General features: G+C 53.1%; 1 protein-coding gene across 4 annotated transcripts in view; it reads right to left on the bottom strand.

Moving 5' to 3' along the window:
* Positions 1–25,065, bottom strand: part of PLXNA1 (plexin A1) — a 267,745-nt gene that overhangs the window by 19,947 nt on the left and 222,733 nt on the right. For all 4 annotated transcript variants that reach the window (XM_039547182.1, XM_039547183.1, XM_039547184.1 and 1 more), the window contains exons 23-29: positions 17,146–17,212; positions 8,617–8,763; positions 7,150–7,309; positions 6,044–6,147; positions 5,127–5,223; positions 4,249–4,439; positions 2,065–2,234 (exon numbers count right to left, since the gene is read on the bottom strand). In XM_039547182.1, coding sequence (XP_039403116.1) covers positions 2,065–2,234; positions 4,249–4,439; positions 5,127–5,223; positions 6,044–6,147; positions 7,150–7,309; positions 8,617–8,763; positions 17,146–17,212 — 936 coding nt within the window. The remainder of the gene's footprint in view (positions 1–2,064; positions 2,235–4,248; positions 4,440–5,126; positions 5,224–6,043; positions 6,148–7,149; positions 7,310–8,616; positions 8,764–17,145; positions 17,213–25,065) is intronic.

The following is a 25,065-nucleotide window of genomic DNA, read 5'->3' as shown; positions in this document are numbered from 1 at the left end:
TCCCCTCCCTTGGGTTATTGTAGCTATCTGGGGCATGGGTGCTGGTGGAGGACAATCTACAAACCTCACGTACCCAAGGCCTAGGGAGGGTGTCCCTGGAATTTACGTCAGTGAATGGTGTTTTTAATGCATTCCCTCTGAAGTAGCTCCAACACTGCAGGGGCTCCTAAAGATTTTGTATGGCACAGGGGTCTCGGAGAGACTTTGCTTTGGAATAGTTCCCTGCTGGCCCACGGCCACAGTGGGGTCTTCAAGGATCTTAAAGGAAGACCATCACAGTATTCTTCCTCTCTTTCCTGTCCAACTGCCACCTCCCAAGTGAGTCGTCTCCATTCCAAGTCCTCTGGGTGTCCTTCCCCTCCCCTTTCCTCACACACACTCATAACCCCAAATCCCACCTTATCAGAAAACCAAAGCTTCCAAAGCCCATTGATCAAAACCTCAGGAGGTCTGTTTAACCCCTCCGAACACTGCTACTGCCTCGGTTCCTAGGACCGGCTCAGCTGTCTGCTCCCATTCCATAGGAGCGGGTTCCATTCCCATGGAACAGCCTTTGCTTATGCCCAGAGCCTATGGCTTATGAGAAATTGTGCAAGATCTCCTTCCCCCCTCGGCTGATCCTTTCTAAAACCCCTTGGGGAACTTTACACAGGTCCCAGACAGGCTCATATGGGAGGAGAATTTTTGGGCTCTTTAAGGGACTCACTAGGGCATTTATTATCTGAGGAAAACGTAGGCTACATCAGATACTGAGATGATAAATCTATTAATCAGATGGGCTCACAGCACAAGAGGGGAATCCTGGCTAGTGACAGACCATGTGCCTGTTCACAGCACATATGCATGCCCCTCTTCTATTCTATCCTTCTTTCACCTCCTCTCAGTAGCATCTAACTCTCATTAGAAGGTCCTCAGAGATCGATCCCTGGTATAAAGCTCCTGAGAACCCCTCCTAAGCTTCCCTGTGTCATCAACAATGCTTCTGTCTAAGATGCCAAATGCTGGGCTCCCTGGGACTCTTATAATGAGGGTGCTGGATGCACATACATATTTCAATCCGTGAAGGGAGCGGCCTCAAGAAATCAGCTCCACACATCGAATTAGCGCCGAGAGATAAGCGTGAACATTAGTATGCAGGAGCCTGCATCCCAGGCCCTGTGGAACTGGGCTCCCTCCCACCACCAACTCCTTCCTTCCTTTAATATAGAAAGCAGAGTTATAAATCAGTTCCGAGTGCTTCCGCACTCTCATATCTCCATTTAAAAATGTTTCTTTTCCTGCCCTGCTAATTGCCGACAGTTACTGAACTATACAAAAGCAATTTGGCTGCCATTTAACAAATGCCAGACATGGGAACGTATGTACTCATTGCCAGTAGCAGCAAGGAGATCAGAGAGATGAAATCAGCGAGGCAGCAGAAAAGAGGACTGCCAGGCGAGGGGGGAGTTGTGGAGAAGCGAAGCCTATACACAGTGGAGTGCTAGCCCCATCACATTGCTCACGGAGATCTCCTCAGCACCTGCCCCCCTTTCCTGGAAGTGATTAGCAAGCCTGATGGGTCAGCTCTTCAGGCTCGGCTAGGGAGGATGCATGTGTGGTATTACACTACCTTCATTACGACATGCTTGGCTATGTGGCGGGCTGGAGTGCACATCACAAACACTGGTAGGACGGGTGGTATGAAAATATAGCCTGTGGTTTGCAAAGGTGCCTAGGGAGCTAGTGGCCCACATCCCAGGAATCTCCAGGTGAACTGGGCATTTAACTGCACAGCCCAGCATACTTCAATCATGGAGCACCTAGTACTTCAGGATATGACGTTTATGGGAAGGGTGGCATGGCTGGGACTACTTGTTATAGCAGAATGTGCCTGGCACTCACCCACCCCAAGCAATACTGGTATACAAGTAGGCTTAGGTGCCAGGTCACTTTGAGCGTTAATCTGCCCTGGCTGAGGTTGGCATAACCAAATTTCACCTCAGAAGCTTGGAGACATTCATTAGCTGGGATAATACAAATGGAAACGGCTGACACCTCTCCCTCCCCTGGCACCTGCCCAATTACCAGTTACTCTTCCAGGTGTGCCTGACGTCATAATCGTTGATCTGATGTTTGTCGGCTTGTTCGTCCAGAAAGTCGAACATGTACTTGATGGCCAGGGGCAGGGCGCTCCCGCGGTGCGCCGTGCTGAAGATGGTCTCAAACAGGTCATCGACGAACTTCTGCAAGGTGCCCTGGAGATGAGAAAGGGAGAGTGGCTGCCCAGAAAGTCAGGCATTGGAAGAAAGGAGAAAGCAATGGGGCTAGCCATCAATTTCAGATATTAACATCACTGCTATCACCAGTAACGGGCCATCATCCGAGACGGGGCTGTGGGGAGGAGGGCCGAAGCCAAAGGAGGTATCAAGGAAATCAATGGAACCACACTGGTCCTTAATGGGGAGAATACTCTGTGGTGACAAGATCTCACAAGGCTGTGTCAGAAATTCTGGGGTGTTGTCTGGCATCATAACTCGAGCCACTACATGTCCACCCCAAAAGATAAATATATTGTGCTGCTTTACAGCATGGCATAGTCCCTCCTTCATGGTCACTGCCCTGTCTGAATAATGAAGGAAACCCATTTGGATGATTCATTTTTTTATGGCGCTGTATTGTTTGGTTACTGGATTCCAAAGACAGACGTGGGCGTGGCTTTTAACCCCTGGTGAGCAGAGCTCAACTTGGAAACCCAACTGACAGGAACTACTTGGAGTTAACTAATCAAATGAAAAATACCATATAGACCAAGTGACTCCCATTAGGGTGTCTGAGTCCTTCACCAACATTAATTAATTTACTCTGAGCTCCCCTACGAGCTGGAGAAGTATTAATCCCATTATATAGATGCGGAACACAGACACATAAGTGCTAAGTGAACCTGGAGCTCCTGAGTCCTGATTCAGTGCCGTAGCCTCCCCTTCCTTTCTATGTCAGTCTCAGACATACAGCAGCTGCTGTGCTGCAGAAGGTTTTGAGCAAGCCCAGGTAAGATGTACTTGCCCTGATGCCAAATGTAGGAAGTATATCATCATTATTTCTTCACTGAGCACCTCAAAAGTGTGCTAGGCACTATACAAAGAAATAAGACATGGTCCCTTCCCCTGATACATTACAGTCTGATGTCTCTGATTTGCGGCCAAATGCACCAGGTCCATCCCAGATAGAATGCACCTGCTGTGTTATTGACTACATTAGCTCTGCGTGGGCAGAAGACATTTGATTTGCTTCTCAATGTTCCAGGTTTGTTCTACCATGCCACTGAGCTCCACAGAGTGCCACTGGAAATATAACAGCAGTGCAGGTCACCAGCAGTGAAGGAGTTAAAGTCCATAGCCGACTGCTACAGTTGATGGTGGGGCTTGGTTTGGAGGAGAAGGAATACCTTATAGCATGTGTATCTCAGCTCCTGCAATTAACAGGGGGTCCCTCCCCTCAAATCACAGCAGTAGGATTTCGTCTGCCTCTCCTATTGACCATACATGTGGCAATGGCAGAATTTAGGGCATTTGTGTCCTAAGCTATCCCAGCCCCTCTTTTGCAAATGCAAAGAACTGGTAAAATGATAACATCTCTCACCACCCGAACAACGAGCAGTGGGGAAAATCAGTGTTTGCAGCAACTGCAGGATGGGCGGAAGCTTTGCTTCTTCAACAGCCTGGCAGCAAAACTGGGCTTTGCAGCTATTTCCTTCGCCAGATGTAATCAGTGCTGCAAGTGCTTGGTTAGGTGAAGAGACAGCAGGAATGGGGGTTGAGCCCTATGGTGGACCTTGGCACTGGTGGGGGTTGAGTCTGAAGATAGCAAGGCAGAGTTATCTGGTGGACTATGGAGCAACAGGGGAGGGGCAGAGCCACCTGGTGGAACACAGAGGCAACAGGACAGATGGGGCACATTTTGAACCCTGCTTGATGCAGCTGTAGCGGTGGGAGGGACAAACTTCTGGGGCCACGCTGCTGGGAGATCAGAGAAAGGGTGGGTCGCGGTAGCTGCATGAACCTGATTCCAGACTGCTCCCTGCCCATAGGAGATATTAAAGGCATTTAGCTAGAATTATCTATATTTGACCTGTACTCTAACCAGGCAAGGAAGCTGGCTGGCTGGCACAATCAAGGGGATCCCAGGAATGGTTCCCAGTCAGCACCCTCATCTCCCACCTCACCTCCCACTTTGAATGCAACCAGGCAGCCTTGCTTCCCGGTGCTGTACCTTGGTGGCCAGCAGACGGGTCAGATAGATCTCGGACACCATCTTGCTGCCCCGGTCTCCCTCCCGCTGGTCCATGTGGTCATGATTCTTCACTAGGTGCCAAAGCTTGGTACCACTCTCCAGGTCGGGCGTGATCATGGGGGTCCGTGAACGTAGACTGTCGGGGCTGCTGGCTGTCCGGAGCATGCTCTCTGTGGGAAAACCAAACATAATGGGAACCTCCCTTCCCTCCTGTACTGAAACCCTAATCCTTGTCTGCTTCCTCTCCACCTCCCTTCCCTTCGCCTGCAGACAGGTGTCCACAGCACAACCACACCCACAATGTGGCTCCTTGTTTTAGTCTTAGCAGACAGAATGGACCCTTCCAACCAGGGTGGAGGCACAGTGGCAGGACAGTGTGAGCAACGTTGCTCTGCAGCTCCTTGTACTGTACCTGTTCTGGGGTGCACAAAGGACTTCAGGCTACAAGCTGCCAATGCAGCACCTCTTGTGCACCTGAAATTCACTTACACAAACCTTCCTTGGCTCGGATGTCCCTGTGCCTATCTGAATTTGCAACCTGTGTGTTTGCTGTCTAGGAAGGGAGATCCCTTAGCAGCTCTCCCTGTTTGCCCCTGTGCACCACGTTGCACCAGTAAAGGAGGAGGGCACATGGTTACCAGAGGCTGTGCTTATAGTCTGGATGGAGCCCAAAGCGAACGGGAGGGCACACGAGAGCTGGGAAGTTTGGTGGTGCTTGTTTCAATACATCATGCATGCTGTAGTCTGCCTCCTTTTCTGTTCTGTGCTGTGCGTACACACCCTCGTCCCTGGCCCGTCCAGAAGGGCTGTTCCCATTGGCTCCAGAGAGCAGGCTGTGGGATTTCCTCCTCACTCACCGTATCTGCTCAGTGACTTGGTGAAGGTGGAAGAGTTGGAGATGTTGTATGCCGAGTTCTGCTTGGGCACCAGTGCCACAGAGGAGCCGTCAGTCACCTAAAGGCAGAGCAGTGTGACCAGAATGTGACTCATGGAGATGCACAGAGAGGTTCTGCACAGCAAGGGGAATGCTACTGCAGCGGTGAGAAACCAGTAGCTTTCAGGGTCCACTAATGACACAGGAAACCCTGTGCCCCTTCCCCCTGCACTGCACCTCTAGAGCTCCAATCACCAGCTAATGCAAACCAGAACCACCCTTCTCCACCGACTCCACACAACAGAGCCTCTGGGGGTAGCAAGATCTTGGATCTAAGTGGTTTCAATGGGAATCCCAACAGCTGCCTTGAAATTCAGATAAGACAGTAGGGGTCCCTTCACTGACACTTGGGAAAGGAGAGGGTTCCCCAAAGCCTTGATGCAGCCCTGAAACAATCTCCTATCCCGTTACACACACCCCGTGAAGGCCTCCGGTTGCAGTCCTATCCCTCCATCTTGGAAGCACTAAACGGGATGCTCATCAGAACCAATAGATGCTGTTCCCTCACTCGCCGGTGGGTTTGCTGGGCAGGGAGATGAGCAGCTTCATCTCCACTCTGTGAGGCTCACAGATGTTGCCCGCCAGCACCAGAGACCGAAACACTGGGCAGTGAACCTACGTCTCCAGATGCCAGCCCAGAGCAGTGGCTATTAGGCCCTCTGGCCTGGTCTCCCTGCAGCACTAGAAGTGAGGGATGTGGATTAGCAGCCAAACCCAGTTCCCACAACATGCTAGAGAAGAGTCTTAAACCTCCAGGTACCCAGACTAGGCCAAGTTCCTTGACAGCTGGCAACTGCCCACTGCCCTGCCCCAGTGGTTTGCCCCCGGGGGTGACCCGACCTGGTAGTGGGCGAGGGTGTTGAGCCTTTTCCAGTCATTATCTATCTTTGTGGTCACGTCTTCATCCTGCAGAATGATTCGGGCCATCCTGCCCTGCCGCCACTCTGCACCGATGAAAGAGAAAGGCAGGGAGTTAGTGGCACTCTAGATGGGACACAAAACGAATGGGAAGGGAAGAGGGAGAGAGAAGGAGCCAGGCCTCTAGAGCCCTGGAACAAACGGGTAGGAAGCTTCTCCCTCTACTGAGTATCTAATGCACTGGGCGTGACGCTGGGTAAAAGCAATTTCTAAGCACCCAAGTGAAGAGACTGGGCATCAGTTTGGGCCTGGCATCACTGAGCTAACTTTAGCTCCTGGCTGGGAACGGGATGGGTCACCATTTCTGGTCTCCTCTGCTCTAGTCTCAACCCACTGCCAGGAATGCAGATCACAAACCAACCCAGAGATGTCCCCAACCCACCGCCCTCCAGTTGTTACAACGCACAGTTTTATTCCCAGGTTCCTCCCATCTTTGTCGTCACCGTGAGGATCCCTCCATAGTTTGCAGCCGTTGCTCTGAGGTCAAAGCCACTAGCACCAGAACCCCAGCCAAAGGGACTGAATGGTTCCTTCCCTGCTTTGGAGCACCAGTCAATGCTCCCTTCAAACCATTCCCCAGGGTCGCTGTTGGGAGATGTGTGGCTCTCCCACCCTCTCGGGGGTCCAAAAACATCATCTCTGCTACATGGCCTGTCCTGGGCAGCCCGGAGGGTAGGAGTCCAGGCCTGGGAATTGTAGTCAGGTTTCCTGCATGCCAGTGTGGAGCATTTAACACCAAGCTGTTCCCGTCATACACACTGCTGTGTGTACCCTGCATACTGAACAGCTAGCCCATAGCTACTGGATACATGTTCCCCATTGTTACACAGTGGTGGATTAAGACAGGATCAAATGTAATGGTCCCTCTGGGCCATGTGTTCTACAAGACACCTGCATTAGGTGCTCTGCCTCCACCTTCTATGGAAACACTCAGACTAGCTTGTGGCCCCTCGCATCAGATCTTCTAGTCAACATTGATGCTCCATCTGTCTACCCATATGGCCAATGCCTCTGTCTCTTAATCTCACCCAGGTCCATGTCTCCTGCCTTGGGTCTCTGGGAGTAGGGCACGCCCTTGTAGACGGCATCTAGCAGCTTCTCCTTCACCTGTGTGATGGTGTCGCAATTCAGAACCTTGACGGGAATCTCGGGGGCATTCTCATTCTCAGGGTTCACGCAGTTCAGCGTCTGTGCAGCACAGGGAAGCAGAGAGACTTGTGTGATGGGACGCACCTCACCTTTGGCTAGGAACATATAACCCGGGGCACAGGTCACACAGCTGTCTACTGGCTGTGCCTCCACATTCAGGGGCAGTTAGTTTTGAGGAGTGGCAGCTCTGAAGCATTCCCCTAACCCCAAAGCTGAATATTATTAACCCCCTCGCCCCAGGAAGGCAGAGAGATATCAACAAGGGGATCCCAGCAGCCAGCAAACTAGAACAAACCCATAAAACAGTGCAATCCTGAGCCACACCCATGCCTGGACATATTCCAGAAAAGGTGGAGTAGGAGAAGTCCCTGTCCCCACCTTCTGGAGAGCACAACATGGGACAATCAGCAGTTCCAACTTCACAGATGTCTTGATGGGACAAAGCAATAGATGGTGCTTCAGGGAGACTATTCCTACATAATCGTAGGGCTGGCCCACACTAGAAAATTAGGCTGGATTAACTAAATCAGCCAGGGCTGTGAAAAATCCAAGCTCCTGAGTGGGGAGATGGATTTCCTATGCCAATGGGAGAACCCCTCCTGTCTACACTGAAGCGCTACAGTGGCCCAGCTGTGCCACTACAGTGTTTTTAATGTAGACAAGCCCTTAGCTATGAATGGTAAGAGTTCAATGCATGTTCTGTGGATAAGAGGCAACGGAAGGGTAACCACCCCCCCACCCCCACACTTCCAAAGCAATCCAAGTGAAGATAAGCAGGGAGAAGTCAGCACTGGGTTTAGTCATGGGAAGGGTTTTACTGAATCACCCAGAGGGGTTGGAGAGACAAGGCAATTAAGGTGGGTGGGGTGGGAGGAGGTGAGAGCTAATACCTACTTCCAGGCTCTGAAAAGAAGGAAGAAGATATATACCTGCAGCCATCTCTGCCCTTTGCAAAGACATCCTCATCCCACCCCAGAAAACCCATCGGCTGGTTGGTCCAAGCCCCTGCCCACAGTGGGCTATGCTCAGTAGCATCTCCTCCCCCCTCCATCTCTGTCAGGGCCCCAGGGTGTGTCGGTGCACTGCATCCATCCGTCCTGCGCTCAGCTCTCCCAGCTCTGCCGAGATGGCGAGCCCTGTCATGCCACCCACCCTCCCCAGCCCAGGATGCGTGAGGAACAACGTGGTCAGGGTAAGAGGCACTACCAGGGATGCTAGAGAGAGAAAAATGAGACACAAACTGCTCTCTGCAAAGTACCTTGGGCGCCTCAAAGACCTCGTTAAATAGCTGAACCTAGGGGTCCTGGCAAGAACCAGTCCTGGGCGAGGCTCCCGCTTGCACTAACCAGCATTTTGTAGTCAATCTGCTGCCGGATCAGCTTGTCTTCGCTCAGCGAGTAGCGGGCCTCTCCGGTGATGGCGTCAATGGGTCCCTTTTCCATCTGCTGTTTGATGGCACAGTACAGCATAAAGAGAGGCTCTCCAGCACACTCCTGTGGGGTAAAGAGAGGGGGGAAGAGCGAGAGGTGAGAAAGCACCAGACACCAACCTTATCCCTTCAAGGAAGCCCTCAGCTACTGCAAGGAGACTCATCGCTCAGACTCTGCGGCTCCCGGTAGCATGAGCCGCCGCTGCCACTGCCCCTCCCAGAGCAGGCTCAGGACCCTGTTGCCGGCCCAAAACAGGTTTAAATTATTCACATTTCCATTCTTAATTTTGACCTGGGAGTTTAACTAAAGTTTAATATGGAACAACCCTGTGCCCGGCGGCGGCTCACATGCCCGGGAGCCACAAAGCCCGAGCATGGCGAGGGGGGGGCTGGGCAGCGCACGGGGGCCTCTGCCCGCATGCATCTGCTGTAGCCTGCAGGAGCCCCCCCCGGGGAGGCGCCAGGCCGCAGCCTGGGCAGGAGGGGCGCGGCTGCTCCCCGCTAGCGGTGCTGCTGCCTTTGCAGGGCTCCTGCCCCGCTGCACCGCGCCAGCTCCTCCATGGCTGGGGCTCACCACTGCCGCAAGCAGGACACTCTGACTCTCCGGTGCCTCCGGAAGGCGGCTCCTCCCTGCCGAGCCAGGGCACCGCTTTTTGGCACCCCCAGAGCCGTCCTTCAGATTTATGGGGCCCTATGCAGTCTTATTAAACTGGTGCCCCTATGCCCCACGGCAGCCTGAGCTTGCAGCCCCGGCAGGGGCAGAGGGACAAGGCAGAAAGAACAACAAGACGCCCGGCCCGCCTCACGGTGGTGGAGGGTCACAGTTCCCCACAGAGACCCCTGTACCCTCTCCCTCACGCAGAATGGACATGCAGAAGGTACCTAATTAAAAGCACTAAACTTGGGAATAAAAAATGTCAGTCCCAGGTTTTTTGATATGCCCTGAAGTTTATCAGACATTTATCTGCAAAAACTTTGTAGTAAGGGCGAGTCAGCTGTCTTGCTGAATACAACACTCAATATTATGGAATACATGATGCAGCTCTTCTCTGTTTTACATTTTCTCAATCAGTATTTCTAAGCTAATTTTATATTTTAAATGTTCTCTTAAATGTACTCATTCCAGATTACTACATCTTTAACTCACTGAAACAGACATTATTTTAAATTAATCAGTCACGAGGTTTAGTGTGTTCATAACAATGTTCATTGCTTTTAGAAAAAAGGAACACTAATTTACTGTGTGTGATCTCCATAACAATACACACGTTTATGAAATTTCACCAATTTAAAAAAAATATGTTTCCAAAGATTTTAGGAATAACAAAGTATCTTACTAAGGTACTGATTTTGCTTAAAACTATTTCATCAGATAGTCAGAAGTAAAGAAAGGGAAACTCTTTGTCCGGCTATCTGGAAGCAAAGGGCTGTTGCTTCCTTCAGTGGGGGAGGCGGGAGAGAGAGGGGGAAGGGGAGAGGGCGTGAAGGGAGAAATGGATGGACGGAAAGGACAGGAAGACTTTGGAAGTAAGTTTTTTTACTATAGTAATTAAAATGTGTATTTTAGATAAGGGTGCTCTTTTTAAGAATTTATTTAAAAAACCGTATGTCTGAAGATCCAAGCATTTAAGGCTAAGGATGATTGTGCATCTAAAAATCTATGCAAGGATTTTTTTTAGAGATGTGATTTTATAATCTTCACCAACTCACTAATGAAATATTTTTAAAGTAAATTTTAAACTAAGGACCTGTAGACCGACATGTTCTGAGTAAATATTACAGTCCTGAGCAACTGTTTGTGTCAGTACGTTCAGAAACTGACAGTAGATACCTGGGGGTTGGCAAATGCCTGTTAAATGTCTTCATTGCCCCTTGAATGGCTCTTTAACAGTTTCAGTGTTGTGCTAATAGCTCTGGCAGGCTGGAGACTTTTTCTCTTTTAACTACTAGATCCCCTTCCCAGGAAGACTCAGAGCCTGCAGGAAGGGTCAGAACAGGGATAGGAAAACCAGGAGAGTGGACACTAAGACCCAGTGGTGCCCCAAATTTTCAGGTGCCCTACCCAGCTGCCTATGCCTAAGGACAGCCCTGGGTGCCCCTTCGCCTAGTGGTTGCACCGGCCCTGGAAGCAGGGCATGTCCTCACTGTCAAACAACGTGCTACCCGACTCCTCAGCAACCCTTCAGCCACCACTGCCCCATAAAGAGGGGTAGGGGGGGAGACAAATGGAAATGAGCAGTACTACAGGATAGTGATGCAAGAAAAGGGGCCACAATGGAAAATGTATTGAACTGCAACATTCTCAAAAGAGACACGGCCAGGCCAAGGGTGTAGGTACGGTATCATCGCGCGCCAGGGGTGGAGCGTGAGGGGGGACGGGAACCGGGGTCAGGGCAAATGGAAGTGGTGAGGAGATGGAAGGGGGGCTGGGAGAGCAGGGACGTGGGAGTGGGGGAAACAGGAGAGCCAAGTCCCACAGCAATGACACTGCTAACATAGTGCCCCACAACTTGCATCATCCCTCTGAACTGCATGTCCCTCCCAGGAGCAGGCTTTACCTGACCAAACAGGGACAGGAAGAGGGGCCGGGGGGGCAAGAAAAAATTCCATCAGCTTCCACCCAACCAGCACCGCCCCCCCAACCCGCCCGCCTTACAAATAAATTGTACTTTGGTGCAAAGTGCGGCTGCTCTCCCTGTCACCATATGCTGTTAGCATCTCGTTAGCATCTGCGGTAATTAAAGAGACAGCTGCTAACGAGCAGGAACAGGCATACATCATCCCCAGACCTTCCGACAACACGCCTGTCTTTGAAATTATGTTTCATTTGCAAACTTGGCTTCATTAAGTCAGCTTGGAAAAGAGAGAGAGAGAGAGAAAGAGCCCCAGTGTGGGTGCTGTGCTGTTTATTAATAGCTTCCTCGTAACGCAAAAGCAAAATAATGACCGTAAACCAACCAGCCCGCTCAGCAATTCCATTCCAGCCAGCAGAGACGCGCCTGCCTTTCTAGTTCGCTTTCTTTGCCTGCTTTCATGAGAGTAAAGAAAGGGAGTCACTTCCTTTGATTGCTTATAAAAGCTCCTGTAAAACTCCCAGCCAGGGGAAAGTGACACAGATGAAGAATAAATTGGAGCAGCCTTCGTGGTCACATCTCGTTTATCTGCTCCATTCTCAGCACGCAGTTTTCTCCCTCTCGCCGGCAGTCCGGCCCCACTCTCTACAGGAACCCGCTGCCGTAGCAGATTGCTTTTTAAAAATGTCACCCCTGAGCACTGACCCATTTCGTTTTCCAGCCCAGTGAGGCTCTGCAGATCCCCCTTTTTGAAAGAAAATGAATGTGGAATATGGGGCTTTCTGTATGCAAAGGGCTGGAGAGACATTAACTAATTAACCAATTTGATCCTTTAAAGCAAGTTTAGCGCTCTGGAATGGTGACAGGTTGCCAGCCTAGAGGAAGCAGTTCAGCCCAGGCAACTGCAGAACGAGCTTCCTCCACCCAGGCCTGCGGAGACCCCCTCTAAAAATGACAGGTCTGTCCCTAGAGTCCATTCAATCCTTGGCTTCTCTGCCGAGATCTCCAGCAAGGGGGAGCAATTAGTGCCAATCATGGTGGTTTTTCCACACTGCAGACCTCTGTTCTCTTGCAGCTGGACTGACACCACCTGAGCATTTCACACAGGTCACCATTAGGTGGGCCATTAGATGGGAATGATTTTTGGTCTCTCCCTGCCACAATCAAATACACCTCTACCCCGATATAACGCTGTCCTCGAGAGCCAAAAAATCTTATTGTGTTATAGGTGAAACCGCGTTATACCAAACTTGCTCCGATCTACCGGCGTGCGCAGCCCCTCCCCCCCCCGAGCGCTGCTTTACCGCGTTATATCCGAATTCATGTTATATCGGGTCGCATTATATCGGGGTAGAGGTGTATAAGAGGTGAAAGGCTCTGTGGTCTATTACCAATGGCCCTATGCCAGACAGTTCTCCCCTTCCCCTTACTCTTTCTGACTAACTCTCTGGTCCATTCCAGGCAGAAGCAAAGATGACAGACAGCACCCGGACTGGTTGCCATCTCACTGTGGAGCTGGAGTGCATGTCCCCCAGGTGATCTGAAAGGAATCCACAATGCACTCCCACTGCTGTGAGATAGCGACCAGTGATCTGGAGCCAGTGCCCAAGAGAGCCAGCAATCAGCTGTTTGCAGCAGATCCCATTCTCAATGTCAGTGGAACCCTGCAAAGCATCCCGTGGGACAGGCCATCTTAGCCCGGTATGGTTACACTCCCCTGAATGGAGGAAAGCATTGCCACCACTTTTCACCTCCTCCCAACCAGGTCGGAGAGAGGGACGCTACCCAGAAACTGGTGGGGGTGCTTTGACCTTGACCAGATGGTTCCCTTAGGAGCTCTCTACAATTCCAGATTGCTACAGAAAGTAAAATAAAAGAGGGGCCCAGGGACACCCATGTGGGATCTCCTCTCTGAAACATACCCAATGATGTGCCGCCCCGACGGCACAGAGGGCAGCCTGGCTCTAGAATGCAACTCTGCCCAAGCTTCCGGCTGCACCATTGCCAGCACTTAGTGTGCCTGTGAAAAAGTTACAATGGAAAATACTCCTGGAGAAGTTCCCTCACACGAGCAAAACAAGCTGCAGGAAGGAGGCGTGTAAGGGAATGTTTGTACAGTGCATACAATGGCGGGGGGGAGGAGGAGGAAATAGGCCCTAGGCAGTCTGAGCTAAGCCAGCAAATGCTCACAGTGTCTTACTGACGAGATTTAGCTCATCAGGCACCTAATACCATGCATTTTTCAATGCTCGTCTCTATTTTTTTCCCTTCTGCCTTCCCCTGAGGTGTCTCATTAAGAGTCTGATGAATGTTGCTGCAGGGCCCTATGAAAGCACCAGGCCTTGCTGATTCCACTGCTGCCGCCTGTCCCCATTTCCTCCTCAAGAGGCAGGGCCAGGAGACACCTAGACAGGAGGAGAGAGGAGCTCTGGGATCCTATCCTAGAACCGGTTTAATTCTTACACTGGGTGGAGCTAGACACCTGCACTGCACTGCGAGAAACAATACGCAATTTCCCAGTTGTGTATGACGACTGGCCAGCTTGCTTTGCTCCTCTGAGTCACATGCTGCCAGATCGCTCTGAGCAGCCGCATCTCTAGGTGCTAGCCACCACGGGGGTACCCAGGGGGTGCATCCACCCTGCTAAACCGTGGGCACAATGCACGCAGGCATGGGGGGCAAATGCGTCTGCCAGCGAGTATACAAATTGCACCCTGCTCATTGCACTCCTGCTGTCAACTGGCCGTACGTGCTCCTCGGGGGGGGGAGCGATAGCTCAGTGGTTTGAGCATTGGCCTGCTAAACCCAGGGTTGTGAGTTCAATCCTTGAGGGGGCCATTTGGGGAATTAGAGTAAAAATCTGGGGATTGGTCCTGCTTTGAGCAGGGGGTTGGACTAGATGACCTCCTGAGGTCCCTTCCAACCCTATGATTCTATGGAAGCTCTTCTTGGGGGAAAGCCAGAGACAAGAGGCCCTGCCGTCTATGGCTTTGCACCAGATCATCAGCAGCAGCAGCTCACATCAGCTGAAGACACCAGGTCAACCCCTGCTCAAACAAAAAGGGCATCAGGGCCCTTCCAGGGCAGTTGTTTCTGAGAATTGTCCTAGCAGCTGTGCACACAAAAAGGCTAGCCCGGCCGCATGCCTAATTTACATGCGCAATTACCACTACTTGGTGCAAGGCATATGTTTCCCTGCTGGCAAACTGTCTGCTGCAATACCTGTTCCATCCACCTCCGGGGTTTCCTCTCCCTGCCACCTGCAAGCCTCACCTCGCAGAATCACAGAAATGACATGGCTCTAGCGGGTCCCACCCATTCCTTCTCCCTGAGACCAAGGCAGGAGCAGTCCCTATCAGACACATCTTCTAGAGTTTTGTCCAGGCTAATTTTAGGTGTCCCAAGCAAGCAATGAGACTTCCACCGCTTCTCCTGGGTGACTATCTCACAGCCTAACAGATTTAACTGCCAGCAAGTTTGTCCTGGTAATCTGCATACATTTTCCTTTAATTATGCTCCTCGGTACTGCCCTAAATAATCCTTCTTTTCACTGCTCTTTAGACCTGGGAGACTGCATCCGCTCCCGCTGCCAGTTAGCCAAACTTCTCCATACAGAGATGTTCCTGGCCCCTCCCCAAGTCTCTCTTTTTCTCTTAAAGTCTTAGTGGGAGTCATGCCCCAGGATAGACAGCGAGTGAATTGACTCAGAGGAGCTTTCAAATCAGACAACAACGTATTGAGGCGTCAGCAAGGAGGGCAAAGCACACACAGGACATCGGCTCAGCATGGAGGCTGAAACAACCAGCCCCTGAACTGCACGTTCAACTCCCAGCAGGATTGGTTGAGCCCTTCACCCTTTATGGAATACAATCTGCCGATCTCAGTAGCTCACTCTGTGGGTTTCATCTGGACGAGACCAGCTCCCGTATGTCCCACACACGCAGCCAGAAACCCGTTATTAGAATACGCATAGTCACATGCACCGAAATATGAGGGCCTTTGCAACCTCCTTCGCTCACACAGCGGCACTTACTTCATGAGCAAAGAGCCAGCTAGATGCATCGCTGGGCATTAGCATGTCCAAGCAGTGCAACGACACGCACACTCACAATTCCACGAGCAAATCAGGTGCACAAATGCACTTAATTGTATTTTACAAGAGCAAATCATTTCCAAAGGTCTGGCCCCCGGAGATCACCTGCCACTTTCCCCAAAATGTGAGTCTGTCCCAGTGTCTTTGGCCCCCGTGCTGTGGTGAAGGGCACGAGGCCTGGATCGTTCACTGCCTGCATTTATAAAGCCTTTTGAAACCCCTTGTGACGCAATGGGTGATGCGCAAATGCAAACCCACGGAGTAAGGAGGACATGGAGGGGTTTTAAAGGCGAACACTCACTCCTCTCCTGCCGTGGGAAAGCGACAGACACTGTACCGATATATTTTTATAGATATGGGCCATCCCTAGACAGAGGCACAACGCCAAGTGCATGTAAGTGATACTATAAATCACCTCTCATTGGCTATCACTCCAGGTCCGCACAGACGCCTGCTCACACACATTCCTCTCCTGGAAATGGTTCAAACTTTCTTTATCTTAATGAGGGATGAAATTGCACAAAAACGGCTCCGTGCCACCAGGACTCGCTGAGTAAACACCAGGCGAGGTCCTGGGGAAGTGGCTCTGCTGACTGACAAACAGGCAGCACCATTAACCCAGCTTGTTTCCTTCTGGAGCGTGCAGCAGACCACTGTCCCTAAACTCTGCCGGCAACTCAGCCGCTGCAATTTGCCACTGGTGCAGCCCTAACGGTGGGGGCAATCGAGTACACAGCACTCAGGTGGTTTTATCTCCACTGAATAATATTAGCTGAGCCAGCGGTAAAAATGCTCCCACCCTATTTACACCTCAGCTTCCCTCCTTGCTACCGCGGGTGGAGCTGCGCCGGGGTGAATTGTGGCCACCGGTTTTGCAAGTGCAAGGAAGGAAACGCAGATGCAGTGTGCCAAGTGGGTATGGAGAAGCCATGAGCCTGGCTGAGAGAACGGAGCTCCTTCTAAAGGCACTGACACCTCCTGAACAGCTTGGGAGAACAGCCTACTGAGAGGCCATTTGGCTCCTGCGTTGCTGATCTGCCATACTGGGCCTACAGGATGTGGGCGTGAGAGCAGCACCTGTGTTGCTCAGTCTACCTGGCTCCTGCTGTTTGAGTCCCTGCCCCACACTGCCAACACCTCAGTCAGCACATGGCAGCTTTTGGCGGGGGAAGGGGGGGGGGGGGGCTCAGGATTCAGGTGACAAGAGCACCGGGCCTTGCTCTAGCACTTTCCATGCAAGGAGCTCAAAACACTTTGGGTATGTGTACGCCTAAACCACTACAGCTGTGCCACTCCAGTGCGGACACCATCGGTGCCAACAGGAAGAGTTCTCCTAATCCACCCTCGTGAGAGGAGGTAGCTAGGTTGACGGAAGAATTCTTCCAGAGACCTAGCACTGTCTACACCAGGGATACGGTCGGCATAGCTGCATCTCTCGGGGGTATCGGTTTTTCACACCCCTGAGAGATGAATGTTCCCAGTGTAGACCAGCCCTTTGTGTTAGGCTAGACAGGATTGGATCTAACCTCATGACCCTGCCCTGTGGGGAGGTGAGTCAGAATCACTAGCTCCATTTTACAGGAAGAGGGGGAAACTGAGGCACAAATTGGGGAAGCGACATGCCCACGGTCACACAGCAAGTCAATGGCAGACCTGGGAAGAGAACCCAGCTCTCCTGGCTCCCAATCCACACGACATCCCATTACAGCACAGAGATGGTTCCCACAGGGAAGGAAGCCAGGCCCTGGCCCCTGGGGCTAGTGGTCTCTTCCACACTCACCTTTAAAAACTTGTACAGGAGGAACGTGAACCAATTTGTCAGCATCTTCTCAGCCACAGACTCCGTCCTGTAGGGAAGGCAGAGAGTAAGAGCGTCACAACAGAGAAGTGGAGGTCTCTGATCTTTCCTGCAGTCTCCTCGGTCTCGGACCTTTTACCTATTTCTCGTTTGCTTTACAAGTCATGTCCTGAAAGGCAGAAAACTCAGAGCAAAGGGGCAGGAGGAGGCAGCAAAAGTTCTGGGGGTTGCCATGACAAAAATCTGAAGATGGCCCCCTTGGGAGTCAATCCCAGCATGCCCCAGGGAGAGCTCATTAGAGCGGAGCCTGCTCACCTGCAGGACTCAACCACAGGAATCTAGCCGGAGGGAGAAGCAGAGCTGACTCCATTCCCTGTCAGCATCACCTCAGTAGGGAGGAGACAGCAGGCAGGGCTCCTGTCCCCAGGGGATCCTTGCAGCAATGCAAATAAGCCTGTGCTGTGCTCTGCCATGCATTCCCTCCCTGGTATGCCCCTCCCACCCACAGCTACATGAGATCTCTGGCCTGTTTTTCCAGGTGTCCCACTCTGGGGCTGGTCAGTTTCCTCTACAATCCTCCTTAACTGGGGAGCTTGATCTCATAAATTTCACCCACTGGGGTTCCTCTTAATGTCTTCAATGGGAGGAGAGCGTTTGAGGCATCCAATACGAATATTATAACAAATCCATGGCCATCTAGAACACCATATTTGTCACCAGGCTGCACACCTAGGCCATGCAAAACTTTGGGAACAGCTGGGGTACGTCTCTGATCCTTCTGCTCCAGAAGCTCAGGCCCCTGCCACTTGAGCTAAAGAAGAATCACCATAAGCTGCTAGCAATGCATGGCCTATGACACATGGTTGAGCAGATCTGATTTCAGCCAGTAAAGGACAGTGGCGCTCACACATTAGCCCATCCATTCTGCACAAGCAATGCACCCTACACATGAACCGACTGGAAACTCAGGTTGTCTTCCGTGTTCCTTTGGAGCACTGAACAAGGATCCTCAACCAGGAACGGGGGGGTTTATCCCCTATGACCAGATCCCTGGCGGTGGAGTGGAAGTGGGCTGACTGGTGATCCTGGGTCCTTGTGCGGCACATGCCTGTTTCCCAGCAAGGTGAATGTGATGGAGAAGGAGTTTGGAGCAATCGTTGATGGAGCTGTCAGTCAGTGCTGGCACCACAAGGCGCTGAAACACAGAGACTGATAGATAAAGTGATGCTTATCAAACTTCGGGGGTGCAGCAGCTCTGTAAGCAGCCTCTTGCTTCTGGAAAGCTCAGTTCGAATCTGGATCACATCATGGGCAAAAACACTGGAGGACAGCAGGGACAGGGAGCGCAAAATTGCACCTTCAGGAATATCACAAAACCACCTAAAATTCCAGCACAGCTAGCCAGGTCTGGACAGCAGAGGGCCTGAACTGGAATAGTAGGGACTGCAGGTCAGGCATGAGATCTGTGTGAAGGGGCCCAGGAGAGGAATAGCAGGGGATGATGTGGGTCAGGATTGAAGTGCACTGACAGAGCTGTGTGAGAAGCCTCGGTCTGGAATAAGAGAGGGTGCTACAGGCTGGCAGTGAGGCGGGGCAGGAATGGAACAGCAGCGAATGATGCAGGCCTGGATTGAGGTGAATCAGGCAGGCTGCATGGGGAAAACTTGCACAGTGTTTGCTTGCAACGTGCATGTCTCTGCACATGACAGGCCTCGCACTGTCCCCAGGATCAACGTTCTCTTTAACACATTCATTTCTTTAAAAGCCACTCACACTTCCTTAAAAAGAAAAAACCCAGACAGTTCCCATTGAAATTCTCTAGTTATGCTTTTTCGGCTGCTCCATCCATTAATCATCAGATCAGCTATTTTCGAATGCAGATGCTCACAAAAGCACAAGCCACACTAATGACCTCGAGAAGGTAACTGCCTTCCCGCTGCACCGGGGGAGCGAAGAGGAACACAGAAAAAAGCCTTTATTTAAAAAACAAAAAAAACCCCAACGCTTGGAGCCATGCGGACTCTGAGCCGCGTCCCCGTGATACAAAGGAACGCCACGCGGGGAGGATGGGAAGGGAACAATTAATGATCACAGATTGTTTGGAGCAGATCGCCTTTCCTAGTGTTAATTTCATCTGATCTGCTTTTGGTCAGTCCTGTCCCCATCTCAGCCTGCTCTGCATGTGAGAAGGAGAAGGTATCGTGGGAAAGAGGGAACCAGAGGATGAAAATGAAGAAGTTTAACAGACATCCCGCCCCAACCCTCCGGATTGTACAAGAGTTCCAGAATAGCCCCTCCCGTTCACTTCAAGTCAGCTTCTACCACCTCCCTCGGGAGATTGTTCCACAGTCCTGGTTACAAGCGGACGTTTGTATTTATCTGCGCTGGGGCCAGGTGCACAGTTAGAGGGGATTATACAACAGTAAAATAACTAAACAACACATCTCCTCGGCCTGGTTAAAGTTAATCCTGTTACTCTTGATGTTCGATCCCACCCCCTGACCCACCAGCAGCCGACTACAAAGGCTGGAGGAGGACGAGTGTGCGTGTGAGGGCATGGGGACTGGTGGAAATCGGTTCATTCCTTAAACATAACCACACAACAATTAAATGAGAGTAAAAAGAAGGGGATCAAGCTAGGACTAGCTGTGGCCAGTACACCTCAATCCTGCCCTGCAGCATTCCTTGCTACTGAGGCCTGACCCCCACACTGCTCTCTGCCAGGACCCCTTGCTCCTGCCTGTCAGTTCCCCCCTGCTATTCCACTTGTGGGCCCCTCACAGCTCCTCTGATGCACCTCAATAAACACCTGCTGCATTAAATCCTCCGCGCTGCTTAGGCCCTCTGAGAACACAAACTCCTCCTGCACCTGTGCAAGCCGAGACAGAGGTAGCGAGGGCTGGGCCTGCTTTCCTCACCGGCCTTGGACCGCTGCCACGATTTGGAGGAGACGGCTGCCGGGGGCTCCCCAAGCCAGGGCTCATTCACTCTCCTTTTACTGATATTGATTTGCTTGATTCTGGAGCTTTGCTTGGCGGCGGCTCTGCAATGCTCCAAGTGACACACGATCTGATCATCCGGCTTAAATATTTCAGTGAAACCAGTTGTCGTATGTAAATGGGAGAGCGGTTGCGAAGGGGGGGAGAAAGACGGTGCGAGCAGAGTGCTGGGGAGGATGATAATGGTGAGACTGTGCAAAGAAAGGAAACGCACAAGGTCACATCCCCAGGTCAAGGGCCAGAACTTGGTCCATGTGTCCTTCCCAGGCACCGCCTATCTGCACTCAGGGCAGACATTAAAGAGCACGGCACTCCCGGGAGGTCTGGGTCACCCCCATTTTACAGATGGGAAAACCGTGGCACAGGAAGGGGAAGCAGTCACCCAAAGAGAAACAGACAGACAGGAGGTGGTTAGTGGAAGCCCTTTTGGGACCTTCCCATCCTGGTACTGCCAATGAATAATTCCACTCTTTGGAAATTGAGCTCTACGCCCAATGAGCAGCAAGCCCCTAAGTGCCATCCATGCAGAGGCCAGCAGACATTGGAAATCCTGAGTACATCCACACACCTCCCCCTCGGCTTGGCTGGCAGGCTGCGGGGGTGAAGAATTACTGTCCAGATCCCCTGCTCCCTTCTGGTGGCAGGCTAATACCACGTCCTCTGGGCCACCCCCACCCTCCTCAAAGGCTCACACCAAGTCCAGGAAGAAGGTTCTGTGGCTGTCCTTGACTCCACAGGTCCCTTCTCCTGGAGCCCTCAGGTGCTGCGGTGCTGGGGAGAGGACAGCGTGGCAGGGGAAAGGCGAGCTCCAGGAAGAGGAAGGAAGCAGGGAGAGGACAGCGTGGCGGGGGAAAGGCGAGCTCTAGGAAGAGGAAGGAAGCAGGGAGAGGACAGCGTGGCGGGGGAAAGGCGAGCTCTAGGAAGAGGAAGGAAGCAGGGAGGGGACAGCGTGGCAGGGGAAAGGCGAGCTCTAGGAAGAGGAAGGAAGCGGGGAGAGGACAGCGTGGCGGGGGAAAGGCGAGCTCCAGGAAGAGGAAGGAAGCAGGGAGAGGACAGCGTGGCAGGGGAAAGGCGAGCTCTAGGAAGAGGAAGGAAGCAGGGAGTGGACAGCGTGGCTGGGGAAAGGCGAGCTCTAGGAAGAGGAAGGAAGCAGGGAGAGGACAGCGTGGCAGGGAAGGCGAGCTCTAGGAAGAGGAAGGAAGCAGGAGAGGACAGCGTGGCGGGGAAAGGCGAGCTCTAGGATGAGGAAGGCAGCTGGGAGAGGACTGCGTGGCGGGGGAAAGGCGAGCTCCAGGAAGAGGAAGGAAGCAGGGAGGGGACAGCGTGGCGGGGGAAAGGCGAGCTCCAGGAAGAGGAAGGAAGCAGGGAGAGGACAGCGTGGCAGGGGAAAGGCGAGCTCCAGGAAGAGGAAGGAAGCAGGGAGAGGACAGCGTGGCGGGGGAAAGGCGAGCTCTAGGAAGAGGAAGGAAGCAGGGAGGGGACAGCGTGGCGGGGGAAAGGCGAGCTCTAGGAAGAGGAAGGAAGCAGGGAGAGGACAGCGTGGCGGGGGAAAGGCGAGCTCTAGGAAGAGGAAGGAAGCAGGAGAGGACAGCGTGGCGGGAAAGGCGAGCTCCAGGAAGAGGAAGGAAGCAGGGAGGGGACAGCGTGGCGGGGGAAAAGCGAGCTCTAGGAAGAGGAAGGAAGCAGGGAGAGGACAGCGTGGCGGGGGAAAGGCGAGCTCCAGGAAGAGGAAGGAAGCGGGGAGGGGACAGCGTGGCGGGGGAAAGGCGAGCTCTAGGAAGAGGAAGGAAGCAGGGAGAGGACAGCGTGGCAGGGGAAAGGCGAGCTCCAGGAAGAGGAAGGAAGCAGGGAGAGGACAGCGTGGCGGGGGAAAGGCGAGCTCTAGGAAGAGGAAGGAAGCAGGAGAGGACAGCGTGGCGGGGAAAGGCGAGCTCTAGGAAGAGGAAGGAAGCAGGGAGGACAGCGTGGCGGGGAAAGGCGAGCTCTAGGAAGAGGAAGGAAGCAGGGAGGGGACAGCGTGGCGGGGGAAAGGCGAGCTCCAGGAAGAGGAAGGAAGCAGGGAGGGGACAGCGTGGCGGGGGAAAGGCGAGCTCCAGGAAGAGGAAGGAAGCAGGGAGGGGACAGCGTGGCGGGGGAAAGGCGAGCTCCAGGAAGAGGAAGGAAGCAGGGAGGGGACAGCGTGGCGGGGAAAGGCGAGCTCCAGGAAGAGGAAGGAAGCAGGAGAGGACAGCGTGGTGGGGAAAGGCGAGCTCCAGGAAGAGGAAGGAAGCAGGGAGGACAGCGTGGTGGGGGAAAGGCGAGCTCCAGGAAGAGGAAGGAAGCAGGGAGGGGACAGCGTGGTGGGGGAAAGGCGAGCTCCAGGAAGAGGAAGGAAGCAGGGAGGGGACAGCGTGGTGGGGGAAAGGCGAGCTCCAGGAAGAGGAAGGAAGCAGGAGGACAGCGTGGCGGGGGAAAGGCGAGCTCCAGGAAGAGGAAGGAAGCAGGGAGGGGACAGCGTGGCGGGGGAAAGGCGAGCTCCAGGAAGAGGAAGGAAGCAGGGAGGGGCCAGGCGCTGCGATGGTGTCGTTTATTAATTGGTTTTGTTCTGCACTTGGTGTATCTTTCAATATTCATCGGCCCGTGAGAGGAGAGCTCAGCTCTGTCATTAAGTATTGATGGGGCAGAGCAGACTCATGGTGGAGCTGGAAGGCTGCCGCCTGCTCGCACTCCCTTCCTGCTCCTGTCTCTGCCCCCTGCCAGACAAGCTGCTTGTGAAAATCCACTTGACTTGCATAACCCCCCAGCCTGCCTGCTCATGTGGACAAGCCCTGAAGAGGCAAGGGGGAAGGTTTGCTGCCCAAGGAGACATAGGAAGGGACCAGCACATATGTTTGGTGGCAACCAACCAGGGAGTCAGCTACAGAGGCCATTGAGGTGAGGTAAAATCGGCTGAGAGTCTCAGAAGTGGGGAGATGCTGACTGCCTAAGTCAAGGCCAGGAGCACCAGGTTGCTGGAAGGTGGCCCGGGGCACTGGAACGCCAGTGAGAATGGTGGAGGCCGGAAGGAGTGCTGGAACGCCGGCAGGAATGGCAGGGGCACGGGATGCTGGCTGGGACACTGGAATGCCGGCAGCAATGGCAGGGTGCCGGAGGGAGTACTGGGATGCCGGCAAGATGGAGCTGGGAGCATCACTGCAGTGGTAGCAGCAGCCTGTGCTAGCTCACCATAGGTCTCCAACTCTACATAGCATCCCCAATGACGCGGAGTTCCCGTTGTCCAAGCAGCTGTTAGCCATGGATCAATTTGCCTTTAGTGCATGATGCCAACACCTCCCCCACTCATTCAACATCTTCTCACATAAGTCAAATGAGAAGCCCCAGAGTTAGCACTGGGGAAAGCATGGATGTGTTTTCCGTCCCTCATGCAAGCCAGGCACTGGGAGCCTCCTGGAGACAGAGGGCTCGGGCTCTGGCAGGGGAGGAAGCTCCTCACTCAACAGTGACTCCCCTCCATTTCCAAAAGCAGCAGCAATAACAGGCTTCCAGTTGAGTCCTGCCCAGTTCAGTCACCTCAGCTGACAGACAGTCCGGACTGAGACCCCAGCCGGGACAAGGAGGAAATGTCCCCCAGCCTCATAGCTCCCAGCCTCCACGCCAGGCGCACACCAACAGAAGGGAAGGCAGATAGGAAAGCACACACATCCCAGCCGGGCTCGCGACTGCACCCGAGGCAGTCAGGGTCACAGATAACTCACACAGCCACAGATGGGTGGCACAGCCCGCTGCTGAAACACTAGGTGGGGACCAACAAGTTACAGGTCCAATGTGTTGGTACTGCCAGTGGCTCCTGCCACTGCAGCCTCCCATCTAACATACATGTGTCAGGGGCCCTGCGCCACGACCGATACAACACAGCACCCGTCCAATGACAGACCTGAGGGAATCCTGGCTAACCTCGAGCCGAGGAACCCACAGGTGCTAGACACCTGATATTGGCCAATTTGGGAAGCCTGAAAAGGCAGCACAGAAGGATGGGCATGTCTGGCCTCTCCCTACACCTCAAAGCAGCCAGAGCCAGGATGGGGTGAGGAGGAAATCCACAGGCAAAGGTCTCATAGGGAAGTTTGAATTACTGCACGAGGGACCCAGCAGGGAAAAACACATTGTCAAGGGAGTAGAAGAAATTGAGGGTTTCATTTCCAAGGAACAGCCTGGTACGCTGAGAAAGCTTCATCTCCAGCACTGAAGGGTTCGATCTGACATCAAAGAACTGCAGAAAGCAACTGCTCCCAAATAGCTTCTAAATCCCTGGCTTAAAAACAAACCTGCAGTCAGGGGCGGCTCTAGCCATTTTGCCGCCCCAAGCACAGCGGCACGCCGCAGGGGGCGCTCTGCCGGTCGCCGGTCCCGCGGCTCCGGTGGACCTCCCGCAGACGTGCCTGCGGATGCTCCACCGGAGCTGCGGGACCAGCGGACACTCCGCAGGCACGCCTGCGGGAGGTCCACTGGAGCCGCCTGCCGCCCTCCCGGCGACCGGCAGAGCGTCCCCCGCAGCGTGCCGCCCCAAGCACGCGCTTGGCGTGCTGGGGCCTGGAGCCGCCCCTGCCTGCAGTGTTCTCTAGGCACTGAAATAAAGCATGACTTCCGAGCTCCCGACTATCCCAAACTCAGGGAGCCTTTCCCAAGGTCCCACAACCGTCTCACGCAGGGAAATCTTTCTGAGTGAATCTCTCACACAACCAAGGAAATGCTTTACCAAGGGTCGTATCCATTGGATGCTGCCACCACTGCCACCAACTCAGCTGACGGAGAAGACACCTCACATCACAAAAGGGGGGCACAGTGCACTTTCAATACATGCACAGGCGTACACAGGGGTGAGGAGGCAGGAGCAGGGCAGCGGCTCACGTGCCAAACTGCTGTG

This window comes from Mauremys reevesii, linkage group 7, assembly GCF_016161935.1.
Source record: "Mauremys reevesii isolate NIE-2019 linkage group 7, ASM1616193v1, whole genome shotgun sequence".
Classification (NCBI taxonomy): Eukaryota; Metazoa; Chordata; order Testudines; family Geoemydidae; genus Mauremys; species Mauremys reevesii.
This window is presented reverse-complemented; position numbering and strand designations above follow the sequence as displayed.